The sequence below is a fragment of the Sander vitreus genome, chromosome 8 (assembly GCF_031162955.1).
Source record: "Sander vitreus isolate 19-12246 chromosome 8, sanVit1, whole genome shotgun sequence".
Lineage (NCBI taxonomy): Eukaryota > Metazoa > Chordata > Actinopteri > Perciformes > Percidae > Sander > Sander vitreus.
Window position 1 is genome coordinate 17,121,920 of NC_135862.1, and position 20,371 is coordinate 17,142,290.

At 40.2% G+C, this 20,371-nt stretch overlaps 3 protein-coding genes across 3 annotated transcripts; 1 reads left to right on the plus strand and 2 right to left on the minus strand.

Annotated features, from left to right (window-relative positions):
• Positions 1-137: 137 nt before the first annotated feature.
• fan1 (FANCD2 and FANCI associated nuclease 1) lies at positions 138-6,980 on the minus strand. The gene is made up of 13 exons (XM_078257214.1): positions 5,526-6,980; positions 5,306-5,446; positions 4,370-4,571; positions 4,053-4,286; positions 3,836-3,967; positions 3,638-3,746; positions 3,430-3,549; positions 3,135-3,299; positions 2,859-3,021; positions 2,666-2,769; positions 2,382-2,576; positions 1,773-1,901; positions 138-1,648 (listed from the first exon to the last, which is right to left on the minus strand). The coding sequence occupies exons 1-13, from the start codon at positions 6,697-6,699 to the stop codon at positions 1,511-1,513; spliced, it is 3,006 nt and encodes a 1,001-aa protein (XP_078113340.1). The 5' UTR covers positions 6,700-6,980; the 3' UTR covers positions 138-1,510.
• A 3,121-nt stretch (positions 6,981-10,101) lies between these two features.
• apba2a (amyloid beta (A4) precursor protein-binding, family A, member 2a) lies at positions 10,102-17,144 on the plus strand. The gene is made up of 11 exons (XM_078256086.1): positions 10,102-11,322; positions 11,558-11,662; positions 11,936-11,975; positions 12,061-12,206; positions 12,853-12,939; positions 13,036-13,221; positions 13,404-13,583; positions 13,741-13,953; positions 14,326-14,445; positions 14,602-14,742; positions 16,449-17,144. Exons 1-11 carry the CDS (start codon positions 10,102-10,104, stop codon positions 16,518-16,520), a joined length of 2,511 nt encoding a protein of 836 aa, XP_078112212.1. The 3' UTR covers positions 16,521-17,144.
• A 93-nt stretch (positions 17,145-17,237) lies between these two features.
• Positions 17,238-20,284, minus strand: duoxa (dual oxidase maturation factor). Its single transcript, XM_078257216.1, has 8 exons — positions 20,169-20,284; positions 19,618-19,783; positions 19,439-19,496; positions 19,215-19,349; positions 18,790-18,997; positions 18,488-18,702; positions 18,195-18,385; positions 17,238-17,864 (listed from the first exon to the last, which is right to left on the minus strand). The coding sequence occupies exons 2-8, from the start codon at positions 19,762-19,764 to the stop codon at positions 17,853-17,855; spliced, it is 966 nt and encodes a 321-aa protein (XP_078113342.1). The 5' UTR covers positions 19,765-19,783; positions 20,169-20,284; the 3' UTR covers positions 17,238-17,852.
• Between the last annotated feature and the right edge of the window lie 87 nt (positions 20,285-20,371).

Sequence of the window (20,371 nt, forward strand, 5' to 3'; positions counted from 1 at the left end):
TGCATCCATGATCCAGGCCTGCATACATTACAGTCCGCCCAGGCACACCATTAACTATGCCTGGGTGTAATGTAATGTATGCAATGGATGTATACATCTTTTCCCCCCACCATTAAAGTTACATTAGAAAACAGAAAAATAATACCAAAGCTGTCTTTAAATATTTCAGTGTCCAAATCAGTTCTTACATTATACATACAGTATAAAGACAGTTCAGTGACAGATCTTTTTAATACCATTATATTTTATTAAAATGAATAACTGGTTCGCTTTGATAATCAATTTCATCATTTGAGTCATTTTTAAACAAAAATGCCAATTCCATTGGCTAAAGCACTCATCCAAGTTCCAGCTTCTCAACTGTGTATTTCTTTGTCAAATGTGATGGCTGTAGTAGTAAGCTGAATCATTTGGGTTTCGGACTGTTGTTTTAGTCCAAACAAGCAATGTGATGATCACAACTTGGGCTCTCTGTAATTCTAATTTTCACCATTTTCTGACATTCCAAAAGGTTAATCAATTAATGGAGAAATTGCTTAACTTAGCAACTTAATCTATAATTTTTTTTTTTTTTTTTTTTAAATCATTAATTGGAGCCCTATTATTTAATTTATCTGGTAGAGTAGTGGAAAAACAGCATATTTAGAGGTAAGGTTGACAATATATAGATATTACATCGTATTGTGATTTGAGACTAGATATATATCATAATATGGTAAGTGTTGTCTTTTCCTGGGTTTAAAGGCAGCATAACAATAAAGTGATGTAATATTCTGATCTTACCAGACTGTTCTAGCTGTTCTATTATTTCCCTTTAACCACTTAATCATTATATCCACATTATTGATGATTATTTATCTAAAATCTAATTGTGAAAATATTTTGTGAAAGCACCAATTGTCAACCCTACAATATCGTCGCAATATCGACATCGAGGTATTTGGTCAAAAATATTGTGATATCTGATTTTCTCCATATCGCCCAGCCCTATTTAAAGGCATGTTATCACAGTAATTACTTGCATAACAAACTTGTAGAGCTGTCATAAGCAGCCAACTAAATGTGTGTTTTCATTGCTTGGCAACCCAAAATCCTGAAAATAGTGTTGCCAAAGAAATGGAAATACCATCAGTTTGGTGTGGGTGTTGGATGCATTTCCTTTCATGCATCAGTTCTGATTATCTGTAGGCAAGCTATTTCTGATCCTGGCCATTCTCAGCAAAGATCTTCATCTTGTGATGCACCTCTTCCTGTTGAAGGCAGTGGTTTCCCTGATGTTAATGCCACATGTCATGAGGCACACTCCCCGCTATGATACTCACTATACTCAAAAGGGATTACATTTGTGATGGACGATAGATGTATTTTTTGAGATAAACATCAACATCTGTTCTAGATGACCAGACTCAGAAAAAGCTCCCAGAGTTTCTGTCTGCTGATGTTTCCATTTTACACACACTCTGAATAATTAGCAGCAAAGTCTTATCAGTCAGTTTTCCCGTGTCTGTGTTTATTCCAGACGAGCTCCTCTGGCTCCAGTAGCTGTCACGTGACACACCTCCACATCAGCCCCCAGCTTCTGCAGCTCATCCAGCCATATCTGTTGCTTCTGGGACAGCCGATCAGTGGGCCCCTTCACCTCCACCAGCTACAACAAGACACCCCACGTCACATTGCATGCTGCGGTATAATTCATGTAACCAGACTTAAAAGAATCAGGTAGCAGTGTCTGAAGCCATACATGAAGGAAACTATCTAATTCAACAGCTCACCTTGTAACTGATGTTTGAGGTGTTCCACACCACTAGATCAGGCAAGCCTCCACGGCAGTGTCTGTAGTCTTTCGACATTCGTTTTATTACCCCTCCTAAGAAGGCTCCACCCAGGCATGACACGAGAGACTGCAATTAGAGTATAAAAGCGGTTATGTTAGTACCTACAGTAACACATGCATCAGTAACATTTATAAAAAGTATAATGTGATGTAATGTTTATTATTGAGGTCGTAGTAAGTGGTGGTGTTGTACTGGGATGCATTATATTGAAATGTGTTTCTAATATTCATTCCCCCCTTATGTTTGTAAATGGGGTGGGCAAAACATTAAACATATCTCAATATAATGAAGTCCAGTTCAACACTACTGCAAACTATAACATCAATAATAAAGATATAGTAAAATGAATACCTCGCTGACAGTCTCAATCAAAACAAATTAACATTATTATTAATTTCCTTCAAGATAAATAAAGTAACGCTCTCTCTCTCTCGCTCTATCTATCTATCTATTATCCTGGTAAAAGTATAATTCATGGCTTAACTGTTGCATTAGATTTTACAGGTGTGCCCACAAAGTGTATATTTACAAGAGTGACTAAAATACCTGCGCCTGTTGAAGGGATGAGAAAAGCTCCCAGTTGACCAGTGAACACACTTTACCCTCCTGGGAGGTCCAGACATCTTCTAACATGTCATGCAGAGTCTCCACAGATGACTCCCTTAGTAACTGCATACGAGCATCGATCGCCTCTTTTCTGTTCTCATAGAAACAGTCAGTGTAAAGATCCAGTGGACATGTCTGTAAGAAGAAAGGAGAGAAGTTAAACTGGTATTCAGTAGATGCAGATATCCTGCAAACATTAACAACACACATAGAGCTTACTTTACCTGGTATGGATTTCTGAAAACATCTGGAATACCCTCCATAAAAATGATGTCCCATAGCAGAAGACCAAACAAGGTTGAGAATGTTGACCCCTCTCCATGGATCCCTATCACATTAACAATGGCAATGCAATGGTAAGGTGATAAAAGGATACTGAAATATTAATTAATTAATAGGTGAAGCAAAACTGCTTACCTTGGTCAAAGCCTTCTTGACGGTAATGTGCTAAAGACAGCTCTTCCACAGAGCATATTACAGTGGCATTATCACCCTCTTCCCCCTCTCCATTTGCTGGTAAAAGGAACCTAGATTTCCCCATGCCCCCCTCATGAGGGAACAACTGTCCCCGGATGGTCACCTGGAAACAAAAGTACAAACACAAATTCATAAATGTACTATTTTGCATACACCCAACAATTAGCACTTTCCTAGAAACCCAAATACTGACATACTGTATTGTGCTAAACTCACATGTGTGACATCTTGGACTTGAATAGTGGGCAGGTCTTTTAGGTGCAGGTGATACTTCTTCAAGCTGGCAGACTCTTTCATCCTCACAGCTCTCTGATGAAGAGAAAGTTTATGTCCAGTTCGCACCAAAGGGTCTGACAGCCCATCTCTGATAGCACAAATAGCCTAGGAGCAATGGGAAAAGACCACCGTCAAACAAATGAAAACACAACAGCTGTTACAAAGCACACAATCACACAAAAATAAAATAAAATATATTAAAGAGGTGAATGGAACCACAGATACTGATGCTCACTTGCTCAGGTTTTTTTAGGTGCTGGTGAAGGTTTAGCGCCAGTCTGTCCCACCATCGTCCTCGGCTGTCAGGACAGCAAACGGACTGCAACAGTAAGGACCGCAGCTCCTCTACTGCCTCCTGCAACACAAAAGTAGACCCATAATGTCTTTATGACATACTTTTAACTTATGAAATACTTGTGTGAGAGTGGATATGGTCAGAAAACCTCATAGCAACGTAGCCTCTGCAAGATTTCTACCCCTCTGGATAAGATCCGAGTATAAGCCCATCCTGTAGTGAAGCTGCGCAGAAACACAGGCAGCTCCTCCTGGTGACTATCCAACACAATGATAATGTTAACATTATATCCAGGGACTCTATATCTTTGTTTTAGACAGAAACAAATACATGTACAGTATGTCACCTGAGGTCATGGTTTTTCCTCAGCTCCTGCCAGACACTTTTGGCAGCAGTGTAAAGCTCCATGGCCTCTTCCCACTGACCTCCCTGCATAGCTGAGACTACCTCTTGCAGGGCTCGCATGGATGCTTCATATCTGGTGTGATAGATTGAATTGTGAGTATTTATTCTTGGCTATCCTGCTTAGATAAAATACAATAAATGTAACTCTTTTGGCAGACCTGATAAGATCCTCTCTGTCCTGGAACACCTTGGCTGTGCGCTGCACTGTGTAGTCTGGGAAGGCCAGGCGTCCTGAGTTAACCCGTAGAATGGTGAAGAGCTGGCTCTGCCCACCACCCGCCACCTCCTCCTCATCCATGGTGTCCGTCAGAGAGAAGAGGAGAAGAATACGAGAAAAGACAGCCCGAGGACCACGACACAGGCGCACACAGGAACTTGCCAGCTGCTTTGCCCTTTAAGGTTAGAGAGAACAGGGGTGAGATCATTACTGCAATACTAGTGTTGTGAATAAGCACAATGTGTTTGATCATCTCACCTTTTGAGAATGACAGCCCCAATGTTGTTCTGAGCAGGGGTCAGAGAGAAGAAGGACTTTTGCCTGCTTAGACGGAGAAGTCCGTCCACAAGCTGCTGTTTCTGAGTCCCAGAATTGCCCAGATGGAAAGTCTTAGCCAGAGCTTTGAGTTCAGGAGCAGGCAGGAGTTCCAGAGCCTCCCCCAAGTCCTGAAGGTCGCTCTCTTTGATATACAAAAACAGCACAGGAGGGCATTAACAAGAGAAAAACAGAAAATGTACATGTTTGGGGTGATGTGATGTTTCAGCAGGATAACATATATTCTTTATTATATATACTTTATTTGTAAATCCATTTGCAAAACAATATTACAAAGCGCTTGCAAAACAAAAAAACAAAAAAATAGTAAGGCAAAAACGATTGGTACAATACAAAGTAGAAGTTAAAAAGCGACTAGGCACATGAAGACCAATTAATGTAGAAATGCATATTTATAAAAATAAGTTTTTAGTAGAGATTTAAAGAAAGTCACTGAGGTAGAAAAACGAATTTCAACAGGAAGACTGTTCCAGAGTTTGGGGGCCCTTGGGAACCCAGTGCTAGATATAGAACAATTTCATCAATCCATTCATTATCTAAGCAGTGGAGGATTTTGTGCAGAATAGCAGGGGGGAGCGGTGAAGAACTTATCCCAGCATGCATCTTTTCTATCTTCCGATCTACAATCTATACCACCTTTAAGGAACAGTAGTTACAATACAGGAGGGATTACAAAGTGTTAGGAAGTGGAGCCAGTTTTTTATTCAAACATTTCATTGTGTTTCTTCTGTAAAGATGTAACCAACACAATCCTCATTAACAGCATAATTATACACATGCCAATAATACAATAGGTTTTAGCTAACTCTCCTAAAGATGCGACAAAATGTGAAAAACATATTATTATGGATTACTTACCTGTTTGTAGAAAACCACCTTGAACCAGCTCCTGAGCAACAGGTCCCAGATCACTGCATATCTCTTCATAATCCAGTTTATTTACTTGGAGCCACTTCAGTTTCCTCTGAAAGAGTCTCACATACAGCTTCTGCCCCATGACTTTGAGAGGGAAACATACATATGAGTGATGAGGCCTTTTTTATATTAAATAACAATAAGTAGTGATATATCAGCATACCTGAGAGTTTCTCAAATGCATGTACGAGTGACATATCATCCTGGTTAAACAATGACCTGTCGTCTTCATTCTCCAGGACAGCCTGTAGTACAGTCCGGAAGTTACGGAGGTAGTAGGGAAGCCATGGGGGATGCAAGCTCTCGACAACCTGGTCACTGCTGATGTTCTCAGCACCCGACTCTGCCAGTGAATTACTATTGATCGCTGCCGCACCTTTCTCATAAATTTCCTCTGAACTCAGAGGGGGGTCACAAGTAGTGGTAGAAGGTACCTCAGTTTTAATCTGGTCCATATCAGTCATCTCTGCCACATATAAACTAGACAACAACTCCTCTGGCTCCCTGCTGCTCCCCTCATATTTTGCTTTCTTTCTGGAATCAGACCTGCCAGTGGAAATTGTTCCCATCTTTCTCTTTGATAGTTTGGAGGAAGAGCGCAGCTTTGGAGCAACTCGTTTTTCAAAAGTCTCTGATTTAAATGGTTTGTATTCAAGATGACATCCTTTGTCTGAACATGTGAGATCTTCCACTGGAGTGCCTGCACTAGTTTGTGTAAGGTCAATGCCTGCCACATAGTCTTTTTTGTCTTCTAAACTCTGATTTTCTTTCTGTGAGCTGCTGAGAGCCTCAGAAGAATATATCTTGTTTTCAGGACACATCTGTGCATGTTTATCCTCTGTCTGCGTCCTCTCAGGTACCTTATGAAATTTCATTGAGAACTTGGAGGAGAGACTTCCCAGGTCAATCGTCCTGACCACACTTTTTCCTTTTATCTCCCGTGGTGCCTGCTGAGAATTATTCCTTTTGAAATAGGGGCTTGTCTCTTTGATCTCTTCTTCCTTCTTTGGATCCAGCTCTGGAGACTTTGGGGGATTCCTTCTGGGTGACAGCTGGATGCTTGGCAAAACAATATTACTTGCTGAGGCGACACTGCTGCCTCCTCTCTCAAAGTTCTGACATTGCAAATCAATGTGCTCATTGATCTTGAATCTTGGTACCAACTGAGCACACAGGGGGCAGGACAGTTTAGGTGGAGGCTGGCTGCTGAAGAATGAGGTGATAGGAGTTGTGGTGGCAGCACTGGCAGAAATCCCACTTTTGACATTTCCTTTCTTCTTACTCTTGGACAATGACAAACTTCGCTTGAGTTTGTCTTTGTTGGCTCTCTCGGTCATGATGCAGGCGGAAGTTGTGCTCCTCGTTACTCTGAGGAGAATTATCGGTGTGGACAGGGTCGATGGATAACGTTAATGATAGCTCTAGCGAACCTACGTTAGCTCAAAAAGAAACGCTTCATTTTATATTGTCACACATTTGTAGTTTGGTGCTTCTATGCATTAGAAAAACGACAAAACATTAATATAAAAAGACTGTCAATTCAAAACATAAGCTAACATACCGTAGAGGAGCGGTGCACAATAATAATAATCCCGCTTCCCTTTCTCGCTTCTCAGGCTTATCCAGCGGAGCGCAGAATGCCTTTAGGGTGTACTAATCGATCCCAACTACATCGATATTTTTGTCAACTACCTAAACGCAAAAGCCAAACAAAAATAAATAAATCAAACATCTTGTTCTAGATGTAGACTATTTAATTGTATATATTTAAAAATTGAAAGTCAATGATAATATAATGCAAAACATGAATAACCCCCTTTACACCCTAAAAGGCACCTCACTTTTAAAAATACAAGAAATTGCTGTTAAGTGTTTTAAACTAAAATAATATGGGTCAGTTTTATATGTGCTCATTATGCCTCTCACTGTCACTGTGGACAGAGTGTAAAGAGGGACAGAGCAGTGCAGCACATGATGGGGGTGTATTTTCTACACAGGTTCCTGGGCTGCTGTGCGGCTTTTATTCAAAAATCACCATTCCGGAGAGCAATCGGATTTGATCAGCACACGGGCATTTTACAAGAGGGCCTCCGACAGCACTGATGTTGGTAAGTGTCACGTAGGATTGTCTGCGTATGGATGGTGGGGGGAATGCAATTATTGCATATAGGCCTATTCGGCTTGCGATAACAAAGCTGAAGACAATTCTAGATGTGCTCCTCGATCTGGTACAACATCAGCCCATAAGCTGGATGTCAGCATGGTGCAGTCTCGATGCTTCAAATCAAGGTCGATGTGAATTGCAGCAGTAGGGTAATATTTGCTTTCAGATGGTGAAACTATAGTGGTGTGTGTGTGTGTGTGTGTGTGTGTGTGTGTGTGTGTGTGTGTGTGTGTGTGTGTGTGTGTGTGTACAGGGAGTCAGCTCCATCACTGCGTGTTAAATGCGCAGGGAAACCATAGCATGCGATTATATTATCGATATTTAAGCAGATGGGAATGCGGCGTCCACTTATGGGGAAACCAGAGCAACCACAACAACCACTCCTGCATCTGCGGCAAAAGTTCAGCATAATAGGTTTATAAAATTCCACCACAAATACGTCAAGGGCAGGGCGAAATGCGTGAAATATTAACCTCAATTCAAGGCTACAATGAACCGTATTGCTGTCCACTTCAGCACCATGGAGAGGTCATGATTAGGTCGTGTTATACTGTATTGGAGGTGATCTGGTGGGGGATTAGGTTTTTGTTCTCATACCTCTAAGTTGCATGATCATCTGATCAACACTGTGAGCGGTTAGGATTTATTGTGTTTAGTGTGATAAACCAAAAGCTTAAGCCCAACCGTATTTACGATACATAAGCTACGCAATCGTACTGTTTTTTTTCTTCTGTTTTTTTTTTCCAGTTCAGCCTCAAGCGTACATGATTCATGTTTAGATAAGGGTGTTGACATATTTAGACTGGGCGGGTATCAGACAACTCCATTCAGTATGATAGTGATAGCTCTGATACATTCAGTAGGCTACTAATCAAGTGATAACGCCTTTACCAGGATGAGAACAGCATTTTCACATTTCATGGGTATTTGGGTTTGTTTAAAATCACAATAGAGAATACATTTAATGGGCCCAGGGGATTCGTAAGGTCTTATTTAGACAATAGTCAGTCTAAATCACTGTATTGGTCCCCAAGTATAATTCAATGTGTTTTGTTTATTTTGTTTGCCATTTTGAATTGAAGAATTATCGATAATATCCTTCTGGTGGTGTCATACATACTGTAGTGCTGCAGTTAACTGTTATTTTCGTTTATCAGTCAATCTGCCAATTATTTTCTTTGGCCTATTGAATGTCAGAAAATAGTTGAAAATGCCCATCATATTTTCCCAGAACCTAAAGTAACAGCTTTAAATAGCTTTCACCAACAGTCCAAAATTTAAAGATGTTCAAATGAATATTATAGAAATCTAAGAGGCTGAAACCAGTGAATTTTTGCATTTTTGAAAAATTATTATCAAAATTGTTGCAGATGAATCTTCTGTCAATCGACTAATTGATTAATCCACTTATCAGTTCAGCTATATAGTAATGTATGACTTTGATTTAGCATAACACTGTTGTGACTTTTCTTTTTTTTGTTGTCGTTTGACTCCTTAAACAACTAAAACATCATAAAAGAAACACAGGAGTGCAAAGAAATTCATTTTCCACCAACTGTGTTTTCATTCTCATCGACCTGTGGCATTATCTATCCATTTGCCCATAGATCAGATGTTATGTTGTGCCTTAGTCCAGGGCAAACAATTCAGAGATGCTTTTCAGATGTCAAAAGAATGATGTAATATTCCACAAACGATTTTCCTCAGAGGACATATGTCATGGATCATAAATCTGGTACCCACACTAACTACATTATATAAATGCTTCAGGGATGAGTTTGTAAGTGAGGGTATACTTTTAGTAGAAAAAATAAGACTTATTTTACATAAGAAAAGCATCACATGCTGCTGGCCTGATTCACGGTTTTGCTGTGTGTCTCATGTTCTGCATGACATCAAGATAAAATTAGAGCAGATACAACAAAGCAAGATGACAGATAACAAACAACATCAGCATTCATAGACAAAAGGACAGAGATGGTGTGTTAGATGATGTAGAAGTAATAGATGGATGTACATTAATATCACCTTAATAAGTGGCTGTTTGTCCTTGAAGTATAGATTTGTGTTTGTTTAAAGTGTGAAACAGAGACATTTACTCTGATACGTTTTCATTTCAAATGTTTGTGTAAATGTGGAAACAAATCTTTGATTATATGTTATTTAAATCTGATATAGTGTAAAGTGCTTGAGAGATGCTCTGGGAATGTGTTGTTAGGTTGTACTGTAATAGCTTGTAAAGTAATCAACGGAAGAGGTTGTCCTGTATCTGAAACAAAATCTTAATGGCTAAAAAAAGTTCACAATTTATGGAAGAGAGAGAGAGAGACATATTGTAATCTGTGGCAGTTAATTGTTTACAATATGTTGGTTTCAGTGAACAAATTTGTACAAATTCTCTCATAAAACCTAGTATTTTTTCAATGATTGTTCTGGTCGTACGTGAATCAAAAAGCAATGTGCTGGTAAAGGTATCAAGTGAAAATGTACATAGAGCATAAGGCATCTCAAAAATTTAATTTTGGTTATTATTTATGTTCACAGCGTTGAGGGTAGTGGGCTTACAGGGCCAGTTATGGCTCATGGAAAAAGGCCAGGCACCATTACCAAGATATTGGCTTCCAGCCCTCCATTGTGCCCCAGTCCAGGACTCACTAAACAGAGCCAAGAAGAGCAGCGAGGTTTGGTGAAGGAGGCATCTGAGAAACAGCCATGTACCTTGAAGAATGATAACTATGAGCAGCTGACTCCTCCTGTCCCTGCAAGCCACTTTTACATGAGTTGTGACCCTAGTCCTGAGGACATGGAGGACACCTGCTCTGAGTACGACAACGTGGGCTCTGACGTGGAGCAGGACTATGATGAGGTGCTGCATTTAAACAGAGAGGGCGTTGTAGACACAAGGTACCACAAACAGTACTCTCCTGAGGATGGTGGCTATATAAAGTATGCAGTAGGTGAAAATATTAATCAGAACAGCAGTGCTGTTGGCCAGTTCACTCCCAGGCCTCGTCATGGCACAGAAATATGTGAGGGATCACAATCAGACACTAAGCCTCACAAGACGGGCCATCGCTTTAGGTCACATTGTGCTACAACTGCTGGGGATGAAGCAGAGAGGGAGATGGAAAAGGGCCAGGAGAACAAGTTCTTCTTCAGTGATAGAGATGAGATAGAAGATGTGCTGGATGGGGCCACATTTATAGAGGATTTAGAGGAGACAGAGAACAGTGTTCAAAGGCAGACTAGCCTTTATCAGGATAATGAGAATGAAAGAATCAGAATGGGAGGTGATGAAAGGGAAACAGTAGATGACACTCAAGTCACAAGAAACCATAATATCCCGGGAGCCAGTAAGAAGTGTGAGTCGTCTCACATGGGTTCAAAGGAGAAGGAGAGGCAGGGTAAAGGACGAGGGAGGAGGGGAGCGGTAGAGGACATTGAGCATATTGTTTCTGGGATCAAAGGATGCACCACCGACAGCTCTGAACAGCGCCCAAAGACTTTGTCAAAGGACTGCAAAAAAGCCGCTGTGCGGACGAAAGCTAGGTCTGGTTTCAGTAAGCAACATCCTCCTCCACCACCTCGTCATTCCCATGTTCAGCCGATTGCTGACACCCAGAAGGCCCCGCCTCGTAGAGAGACTCCTCCTGTTCCCAGACCCAGTCCCTCCTCTGCTAACAGCCGGGAGAGCGAACCCAGGGTTATCAAACCATCCCTGGCTCCTCATCACACACCAGAACAACAGAGGGAGCCTCTTGAGGAGAGGCAGAGACGGCCAGAGAAACCCCAGCAGGTAACCAATGCAAATAGGGCAGGTCTTTGTCAGATCTCTTCCCCTGTGGCTTGTGTTTGTTTCTGCACAATCTACCTTCTCTGTGTCCCAGAGTGAATTAAGTAAGATTTTAATTAAATGCTTTGCCACATAGTCTTTTTCACCTTTTCCCCATGGGGTTAACATCTACACAGGACAATAAGAAACATTGCAAACAAGGCTTGCTGAAGTTAAAGTAGATGTTTGTATACAACAGGATGAGAAACCAAGCACAGCTGTGATACCTGAGGACATGTCAGAGCAGTCGAGGAGGCCTCAGTGTCCAGAACTCGTCCCTGCAGAGGAGAGGAACACATCCAAGGTGAAGACATATTACACAATAGACAATGATTTTTAAATGTGATTCCAACCACTTTAAATTCATGACCATGTCGTTATTGATAATTGTCTTTTTCCATCTTTATAATTTTAATTTTTAATCATACACACTGTTTGGAGAATGTTTTTGTGACTATAAATGGTCCACAATACTTAAATAAATACTGACTTTGATAACTGATATCTCTTTTTCAAGTATTATGACCATGAAAACGTTTTCCATTGAAGTCTAAACATTTTTTAACTTATTCTAAAGAACACACAGGAAGCAGCTTCTTTCCCCAGCTTTGAGGATGGTAATTATCTCATAATAGTCTTACATTTTATAATTCTTTGCAGAACATCACAATGTTTTACAATGAGATTTGTTTTGCTGAGTAGTCCCAGGTCCCTGTGAGCCAGAGGATCTTATTGATGGGATCATCTTTGCTGCTAACTACCTTGGCTGCACTCAGGTGTTGTCTGATAAAAATCCATCCAAGTCTGTCCGTATGTCCCAAGCCCATGAAGCTGTCAGTCGTATCAAGGTAATCTGCCGCTTCATCGTTAACATCCATTGATATAATTTATGCATATTCAAATGTGCCAAAGAGGTTACTGCACGCGCTCTCCCTGTTTCTGTGTCTCAAAAATGTAGCAACAAATTTCAAAGAAATTTGGCATACAGATTAGTATCTGTACTCTGTATTAGTACCTTGTGTGAGAAATTGATTGAAAGTTGGTGATCTGTATCTGGGATTTTTGCCATTAGACATGTTTCCTTTTAAGCTTTAGCCATCAAACTAACAGAGAGACTTGATTCCAAATCCTAAGGGTGTGTTTGCATGTTTAAAAATCAGAAATAATGTCTCTGGGTATAAAAACAAGGTACTTGTTCAGCACTGGCAGAGGCCTGTTCTCACAAAGTGCCTTTAACTTTGGATTTTAATGGAATTTCTATGATATACAGGTATATACACTACAGTATAAACCTGTATTGTCAGCTGAATTATTTGTGCAGGGTACGCCATGCAGCAGCAGAGTCATTTCTTCACCACACAGTGGAGCTGTTGCATGCCTTTTTTGCTCACCTGCTCATGTTAGTGTTTTGATAATGAGCTGAAAGTTTGCATTGTGAGACAAAGTACAGACATATTAAATATCTAATAAAACAATATGCTATTTATTTCAAAGAGCCAAGACGAAGACTCTCAACTGATGACAGAAGTGGACCTGTTTATTTCCACTAAAGCTGTCAAAGTGCTGAATGCTGACACACAGGTGAGTAACTATTTGTGTGTTGATTCAGCCCTTCTGTGTTAAATCTATCTTTGAGACATAATGAGTAACGATTGTCATTATTTTTGCTCCACGTAGGAGACAATGATGGACAGTGCCTTACGGACCATCTCATATATTGCAGACATTGGCAGTATTGTGGTTCTGATGGCACGTAGGCGCATGTCTCAGGCCTCATCAGAGGATTTCTCAGAATCTCCCGACTCTGCCAGCGAAGGGAAGAGTCAGTACAGGATGATCTGCTATGTATTTGAGTCAGAGGATGTGAGTGTTTGCTGCTTAACTGCACATACCTTTTTATATTTGTTTGTTTGTTTAAAATTTAAAAATGTTTAATTAAATAGTTTGTTTAATACATTATTGTGATCTGTCTCACCTCCTTGCTGTTGTCAACTTGGATAGCGTTTCTGCTGAGTAGCTTTCCCCAAACTCTCCCCTTCCCACAGGCACAGCTCATTGCACAGTCCATCGGTCAGGCTTTTAGCGTGGCCTACAGAGAATTCCTGCGAGCCAACGGCATTAACCCGACTGACTTGAGCCAGAAACAATACAGTGACATCATCAACTCCCAGGAAATGTACCACGATGACCTCGTCCATTTCTCAAACTCAGACAACTGTAAAGAGGTATGACATTTTTTATTTGGCGAATTGTGGATGATGACGGATGAATTTCCCTCAACATAAATTGCTGTACCAGAATCTCACAAATCTTCTGAACCTCGGCATGTGACGTTCGAAATGTGCTTGAAAATGATTAAGAAATGCTTTTTCTTTGTTCCAGCTGCATGTGGAGAAGCAGAAAGGGGAGAGCCTAGGCGTGGTGATCGTGGAGTCTGGTTGGGGCTCCATTCTGCCCACTGTCATCCTGGCCAGTATGCTGAACAGCGGCCCTGCAGCTCGCTCTGGAAAACTCAGTGTTGGGGACCAGATTATGTCCATCAATGACACAAGCCTGGTGGGGCTGCCACTTGCCACCTGTCAGGGCATCATCAAGGTACGAAACATCAGGCACCTCCGGTTTTCACATATTCAATGTTCACTCAGTAAATATTTTTTAACAATTTCATAGTTGTTTGCAAACAGAAGTAAATAGTGCAATTGTTGCAGACTATTTTTAGCTGTGGATTTAGTGCACTAGTAAGCATTAAGCAAGAAGATGTATGTGGGATCAGATCAAAAGAAATTGCAGCTTTTATCATATAATTTTATCATTTATTTATACACTGATAGAGGAATCAGTTATATTAGACTTTAGTAATAGGTAGGTAATACTAATTAGGATAAATGAATTGGTTGAAAATAAGAAATATCACGAGACTTATACTTTACTGGAACATTAATGGGGTTTTATGTTTTTTTGCTCCAGGGTTTGAAGAACCAGGTGAAGGTAAAGCTGAGTATTGTGAGCTGCCCTCCTGTCACCACTGTCCTCATCAAGAGACCCGATCTCAAGTTCCAGCTTGGTTTCAGTGTGCAGAATGGCATTGTGAGTAAGCCTCTGTTAGTATGAAGCATGGCACTACACTTTAGGTTGAGGCTCAAAATGAATGGCAGCTTCTGAAGAGCCCCGCTGTTTTAAAGAGTGAGGGGTGTGTTATATACTATGCAGTTGAATGCAAAGTGTCTTTTTTCACATCCTCAGATCTGCAGTCTGATGCGAGGTGGCATAGCTGAGCGAGGCGGTGTTCGCGTTGGACACAGAATCATTGAGATAAATGGTCAGAGTGTTGTCGCCATGGCACATGAGAAGATTGTTCAAACCCTGTCTGTCTCAGTCGGTGAGGTAAGAAGACATCATGCCACAAGATGGCAATTTTCACTGATTACTGCACCACAGAAATCACTGTACCATGCAGGTGGCCTTATACGTACAGATTAGATCAGTTTTAAATTAGTTTCAGGCATAGACCTTTGGTAACATACATTACTACTGCATGCATTTAATCAATAAATAAAATCAGTAAAAGTCCTTGGTCAAAAGTGCACAGTGTAGAATATTAACAATTAAAGTTACACTGTGCTCATTGCAAAAGAGCTGTGTGAAGTCATTGAGGAAGTGGTTAAAAGTACTCTGGGTGAGGCACATTTGCATTGCCCGCACAAAGAAGAACTCTGATGCACAGAAGATTAAGCTTACAGTAAGTCTTAGAATAGAGTAAGCCTTACGGTATATGGTACGAAAGGAACATTATGAACCAGAAAATGTGTATTTAAAAAAGGAAGCTGTGCAACACTGATGGCCTGAAACCTGGCATGTGTTGTGATAGATGATGGTCTCTGCCTAGCGAAAAGAAGACACCGCCCTGCAGGAAGACAATAAAAGATTAGGGAAAGACGGGGCCCTGACTTTATGTTGCAAGGGAAACTTAGTCTCTGTTTTGTGAACCCACAGCTGTGTTGTAACTCTTATGCTGGACCAACCCGGTCTCAGTAAACTTGGTTGACTGAACTCATCGTCTCTGATTGATCCTTGTGTAGAGTGAACGTAAGTCCATAAAAGAAGAAGCGGGAATTAATTAATAGGAGTCAGATTTGACCGGCCTCAGGGTCTTATTTTGGACATTCTCAACAACAGTTAAATCTTTATGCAAACACTGATAAAATCAAGTGTAATTGGTGCAGCAGATTGTTTAAAGGGAAACTTGCCTGGTAAGCAATGTGTAATTCCAGTCATGGTACACTGTTAAATTTAGGAAACACAGTATGGATGCTGTGATTGAAAAGAACAGTTTGACATTTTGGGAAATGCACTTATTCACAGGGGGAAACAGCTAGCATGTCTCCATCCAAAGGTAACAAAATCCACCAACAATCACCTCTAAAGTTCATTTATTAAATCTTGTTTGTTTAATACAAATGGAAGTGTGAAAATGTGTGTGTTGAAGGCTCTTCTTTTCAAGGCCCCAGGAAGTTCCTGCACTGAGCCAGGAAATAGTCTGGCACACGAACCCTCGTAAAACCACCATGTGTCTTTTCTACATGTGTCTTCTGTTTTTGTACGGATTAAATAAGCGAGATACAGCATGTTAATTCGTAAGCTTTAGCTTTAGCTTTTGTAACCTTTGGATCATCTAATGCTGGGCAAGAGAGTGAACAAGTATATTTCCCAAGTTGTCAAACTATTCCTTGATTTAAGCCAGAGGGCATGAATCAGTTTCTTACTGTATAGATGACAGTTTAGTATAAATTACATTATAAATTGCTTAATTTATGGCCAGGTGAGTTTTCTTTAGTGTGTGTGTGTGTGTGTGTGTGTGTGTGTTTGTGTGTTTCCCCCCCAATTTCTCCCAGTATGTATCTCCATTAAAGCCTAGAAGCTTATTCTTTGTCAGTAATGGATTCAAGTTCTCCTCTGAGTGTCTGGTGGCACCAAAGGGAGTAAATTAGGCCTGGATTCAAGTGATGTCATTAGGACTGTGCCTCTATAAAGGGGTTCTTGAGTTGACAGTGTAACTGTCCCCGCTCCTCTCATCTCTGCCTCTCTGCCAGATCAACATGAAGACAATGCCTGCTGTGATGTTCAGACTGCTGACAGGTCAGGAGACGCCTATCTACATATAGAGACCCTGCATGGATCAGCCCACTGTAGTTCTGCATGTCTGGCTGTGTGGAGGCGATGGACAGACGACCGACAGGTGGCTCAGTGGGAAGAGGAGAATTTATTTTTCTATCATTTTATTTTCTCTGCCTCTTGTTGCAACGCTGTAAAGAACATCCAGTTCTCATTTTCAGGTTTTATCTTGAATTACATTGTCATAATGGCCTTACAATGTGAACACTGTCTGTGGTACTGTACGTGAGTTTCTGGTGTTGAAGAGAAGTAGCTTTAAGGTCATGATTATTTTCTTATGAAGAGATAAATTAGTACATTTATTTTTTATTTAGTCATTTTTATAATGTGTATGGAGTTTAAAAATGTACTTGTACTGTAAATACTTTGGATTACTCAAGGACTTGGTTGGAAAGGCCATATTACTACTACAGTATATGCATGTTATTATGAAGAATTACTGACCAGGGATTCATTCTCAATCTGACATGATAATCTATTACAGTAAGTATTAAAAGAAGATATTAATATGCTGTATAAGGCACTACATTGTGTGTATTATGGTGATGCTGAAGGCCAAAGACACACACTTTTCAAAGACATACAGTATGGGTGATCATTACCTTTACCAGAGAGTACAGTACAAGAATGTATCAAAATATACACTACTGAATGAATGTAATGTTATAACACATTAAGAATACAATGTCACAGATGAATGCTTGTTGTTTTTATTTTATTAAGGTGTTACTACAAAAAAAGTACTTACAAACAGACAAGATGCAAAGTACCTTTGCCTGAATTAGAGACTAATCAATTGTTCTTATCCAAGCAGTTTAGTATTCATTCTTCCCTTTCGTGTTTTCACATTTATTTTAATCTCAGAAGCTGTGAATAAAGGACGACGCTGCTCAGGAACTATGCGCACATTAAACCACACGTTGTTGCCATGGAAATGTGCATGTATCGCAAGAAATCCCAAAGAAGCTATCAAGAGTAATCAATATCACAATATTACTATTTTGTCTAATTTTGCATTGAAAAAAGCAAAAACAACAAAAAGAGTTGAACAATGAGAGACCTATAATCCTTATTGATCCATGTATAAACACAGTGTATGGATCCCATACAACTTTATATATTGTACTTACAACTAATGAAACATGACAATAATTTTACAAATACAACTATGTACAGTTAAATCGTTAATAACACATAACACTTAACAGGCTCGCATAGATAATGAAACCGGTGTGAAATTAGACACTCCATCTGTAACACATTCAGCAAAAATATCTTCAAGTATTGGCTGAAAAAGCTCCCTGAGGGAAACCAGGATGGCTTCATATATGTTCCTAAGACACAGAAACAAAATCATCTTAGTCAATTAGCAGCAAAGGTGGAAATAACTTCCTTAATGTTTTATGGACATGAGTGCAGCAAGTGCAGCACTCAGGATTCAGGACGTATATGCTGTAGTGGCTATAATAGCAGTGATTTATTTTATTTTAATCTTGCATCCCTTATTAATACTGCAATGGTCACAGAACTGAATATGTATTTTGCAACAATAAATGTATATCAATGTCAAAGTTTTACAACAAGTTCATAAAAGAACAATGAATAATGCACCGCTTGTAAATAAATGACAAAGTAATATTACCCTCTGAGTGTTGCAAACTTACCGCTGTGCCTTTTGATGTCAATGGTGAAATTGCCACTCCATCAAGGAAAACTGAATTCAGGTAGCCCTGCCCATAAGAAACATCCTCGTCTTCATAACTGTCGACGCCAACACTGAAAGCCTCTTTCATCTTCTCTGGTATAAGAAAGTTCAACATCACCACCAGAGTCCCAATGAGGGTGCACAACACACCTGGAAATCATTTCAGTTAGTAGAAATCAACACCCTTCAGCTGGCTCTGTACTGTATATTAGTTAGCACGAGTAAACATATGAAATGAATGTGCAGCTTTACCTGTAGCTAGAGCCAGCCAGAATGAATGGCTGTACTCTGTTTCAAAGGAGTCGGTCCCTATGGAGAAAACGCACTGTGGCACATTCATGATGGTGGAGAAGGAGGCCATGGAGAAGAAGATGAAGGCAGCGGTGGCCATCATCATGTACCCGGCGTACAGAATGACTGGCATGGAGAAGAGGATATTGGTGAGCATCCAGCAGCAAAACGCCATCCTGTGAAAGCATGCAGCCATTTTAATTTCTGCTACTTTTAACAACCATCTGCTGAAACTGATAGTATATTAATACAATTTCTGTTACCAGAGGGTTGCGGAGGCGTATCGTCCAGAGTATCTGTACTGAAAGATGAGTCCACATGGGCTGCTCAGGGTGAATTTCTCAGCGATGTACAGGATGGGGTTTGGTAAACCTTTCTCCAGAGCTTCCTCATACTCTTCATCAATAGTGTCATGCAAGTTGAACATCTCGTTGTAGTCAATGGTCTCATTGAACTGTACAACAGGATTCCCTGAGAGATAAAACAGAGGCACATTTATGACACATGCACCTTAAATATCCCACAAAATGGTGTTGTAGTTTAAAGTTTTTATGACAGAACTTGCGGAAATATCTTATCAGACTATTGAGCAAACATCTTAATCAAAGATCTAAGTTGTTAAAGCTGCCAGTGTACGAGTGTATTATACACATAATATCTGCACATAAGAACAGCAACAGTGACTAACCCTTTAGTGTCACATTAATGCCGTACAGTCCAACATGCAAGCCGATGTCAGCGTTAACCACTGCATTGCTGAAAGACTTGTAGGTGGCATTAGTGGTCATTCTGGCCTCAGCCCAGTCATTGGTAAAGTTGAGCGCTGCGGAGAAAGGACACAAAGGTGAGAGATGTTGGCTGAAAAAGGAAAATCTTTGATTTATTAAATGACATTAAGAATTCAAAACTCACCCACTATCACCACGCCTATGAACAAGCTGATAATGATTCTAATCATCCAGAACAGCCTCTGACAGGAAAAGAAAGAGCAGGATCAAAATTATTTCAGGTGCATTGAATAAAAAAAGTGACAGAAGGAGACATGAGTTTTTTTGCAGTGAGTAATAGCTTATCTGATGCTTTGAACTCACCGACTTCCCTCGTATCCCTGGCAGAATGAGAAGAAGACTGACTGCTAGCACAAGGAAGACCAGAATAATGGTGAGCAAGCGGCCACTGAAGATGAAGGAGGTCCTTTGTAAAGGGTAGAATGGGTAAATGTCATCGTAGAAAGTCATCTTAGTTCCTTAGCTGAAACTAGACAGTGTAACAGAGAAGACAGTGTTAGTGGCGGGGTTCTCAGTTTCCTCCAGATGCAGAGATAGGAGCTCTTGTTCCTAACAGTAGATAGGAGATGGGACAATATTACTGCTGTGTAACATGGCAAATGATTAAGCACAACCATGTCCGACTCATGTAATATCATTTAACATTCTCTGGCAATGTGTATCTTTACAGCAAAGAAATTAATGCATCTGTATAATGCACAAAGGCATGCAATTCTATACATCCACGTGAACACCTCAGTCAGTGTAATGCAAATAGGTGCTTTTGATTTTAATACATTTATTTGAACCTAAATGACAAGAAAAGTTTCAAATAAAATCAATCAATTAAACAAAGAAAAAAGAAAATTTCTTACCCAAAAGTTGAAAGAAGAGGACCGAAGAAGAAGAAGAAGAGAGTGAAGTGTGAATGTTGAGGGAACATACACTTCTTTTATAGCGCCGGTCCCCTTTGTGTCACTGAGGAGGAGGATGCACTGACTGGAATGGTATGGAAAAGAGGTGTGATTAAGAGGCAAGGACCATACCCATTTGGGCAACACAGGTCACATGCAGTTTG

What these genes read in the sequence shown, in the direction of transcription:
- fan1 (XM_078257214.1), bottom strand. Translation starts at nt 6,699, where the DNA reads ATGACCGAGAGAGCCAACAAAGACAAACTCAAGCGAAGTTTGTCATTG. An exon ending in TTTTCAGAAATCCATACCAG is followed by an intron (nt 2,577 to 2,665) that starts GTAAAGTAAGCT and finishes TTCTTCTTACAG; the next exon opens with ACATGTCCACTGGATCTTTA. An exon ending in CATCCCTTCAACAGGCGCAG is followed by an intron (nt 1,902 to 2,381) that starts GTATTTTAGTCA and finishes CTCTAATTGCAG; the next exon opens with TCTCTCGTGTCATGCCTGGG.
- duoxa (XM_078257216.1), bottom strand. Translation starts at nt 19,764, where the DNA reads ATGACTTTCTACGATGACATTTACCCATTCTACCCTTTACAAAGGACC. An exon ending in CATAGGCGTGGTGATAGTGG is followed by an intron (nt 19,350 to 19,438) that starts GTGAGTTTTGAA and finishes CTTTCTCCGCAG; the next exon opens with CGCTCAACTTTACCAATGAC. An exon ending in TACGCCTCCGCAACCCTCTG is followed by an intron (nt 18,703 to 18,789) that starts GTAACAGAAATT and finishes ATGCTTTCACAG; the next exon opens with GATGGCGTTTTGCTGCTGGA.
- apba2a (XM_078256086.1), top strand. Translation starts at nt 10,102, where the DNA reads ATGGCTCATGGAAAAAGGCCAGGCACCATTACCAAGATATTGGCTTCC. An exon ending in AAGCTGTCAGTCGTATCAAG is followed by an intron (nt 12,207 to 12,852) that starts GTAATCTGCCGC and finishes TTTATTTCAAAG; the next exon opens with AGCCAAGACGAAGACTCTCA. An exon ending in ACTCAGACAACTGTAAAGAG is followed by an intron (nt 13,584 to 13,740) that starts GTATGACATTTT and finishes TCTTTGTTCCAG; the next exon opens with CTGCATGTGGAGAAGCAGAA.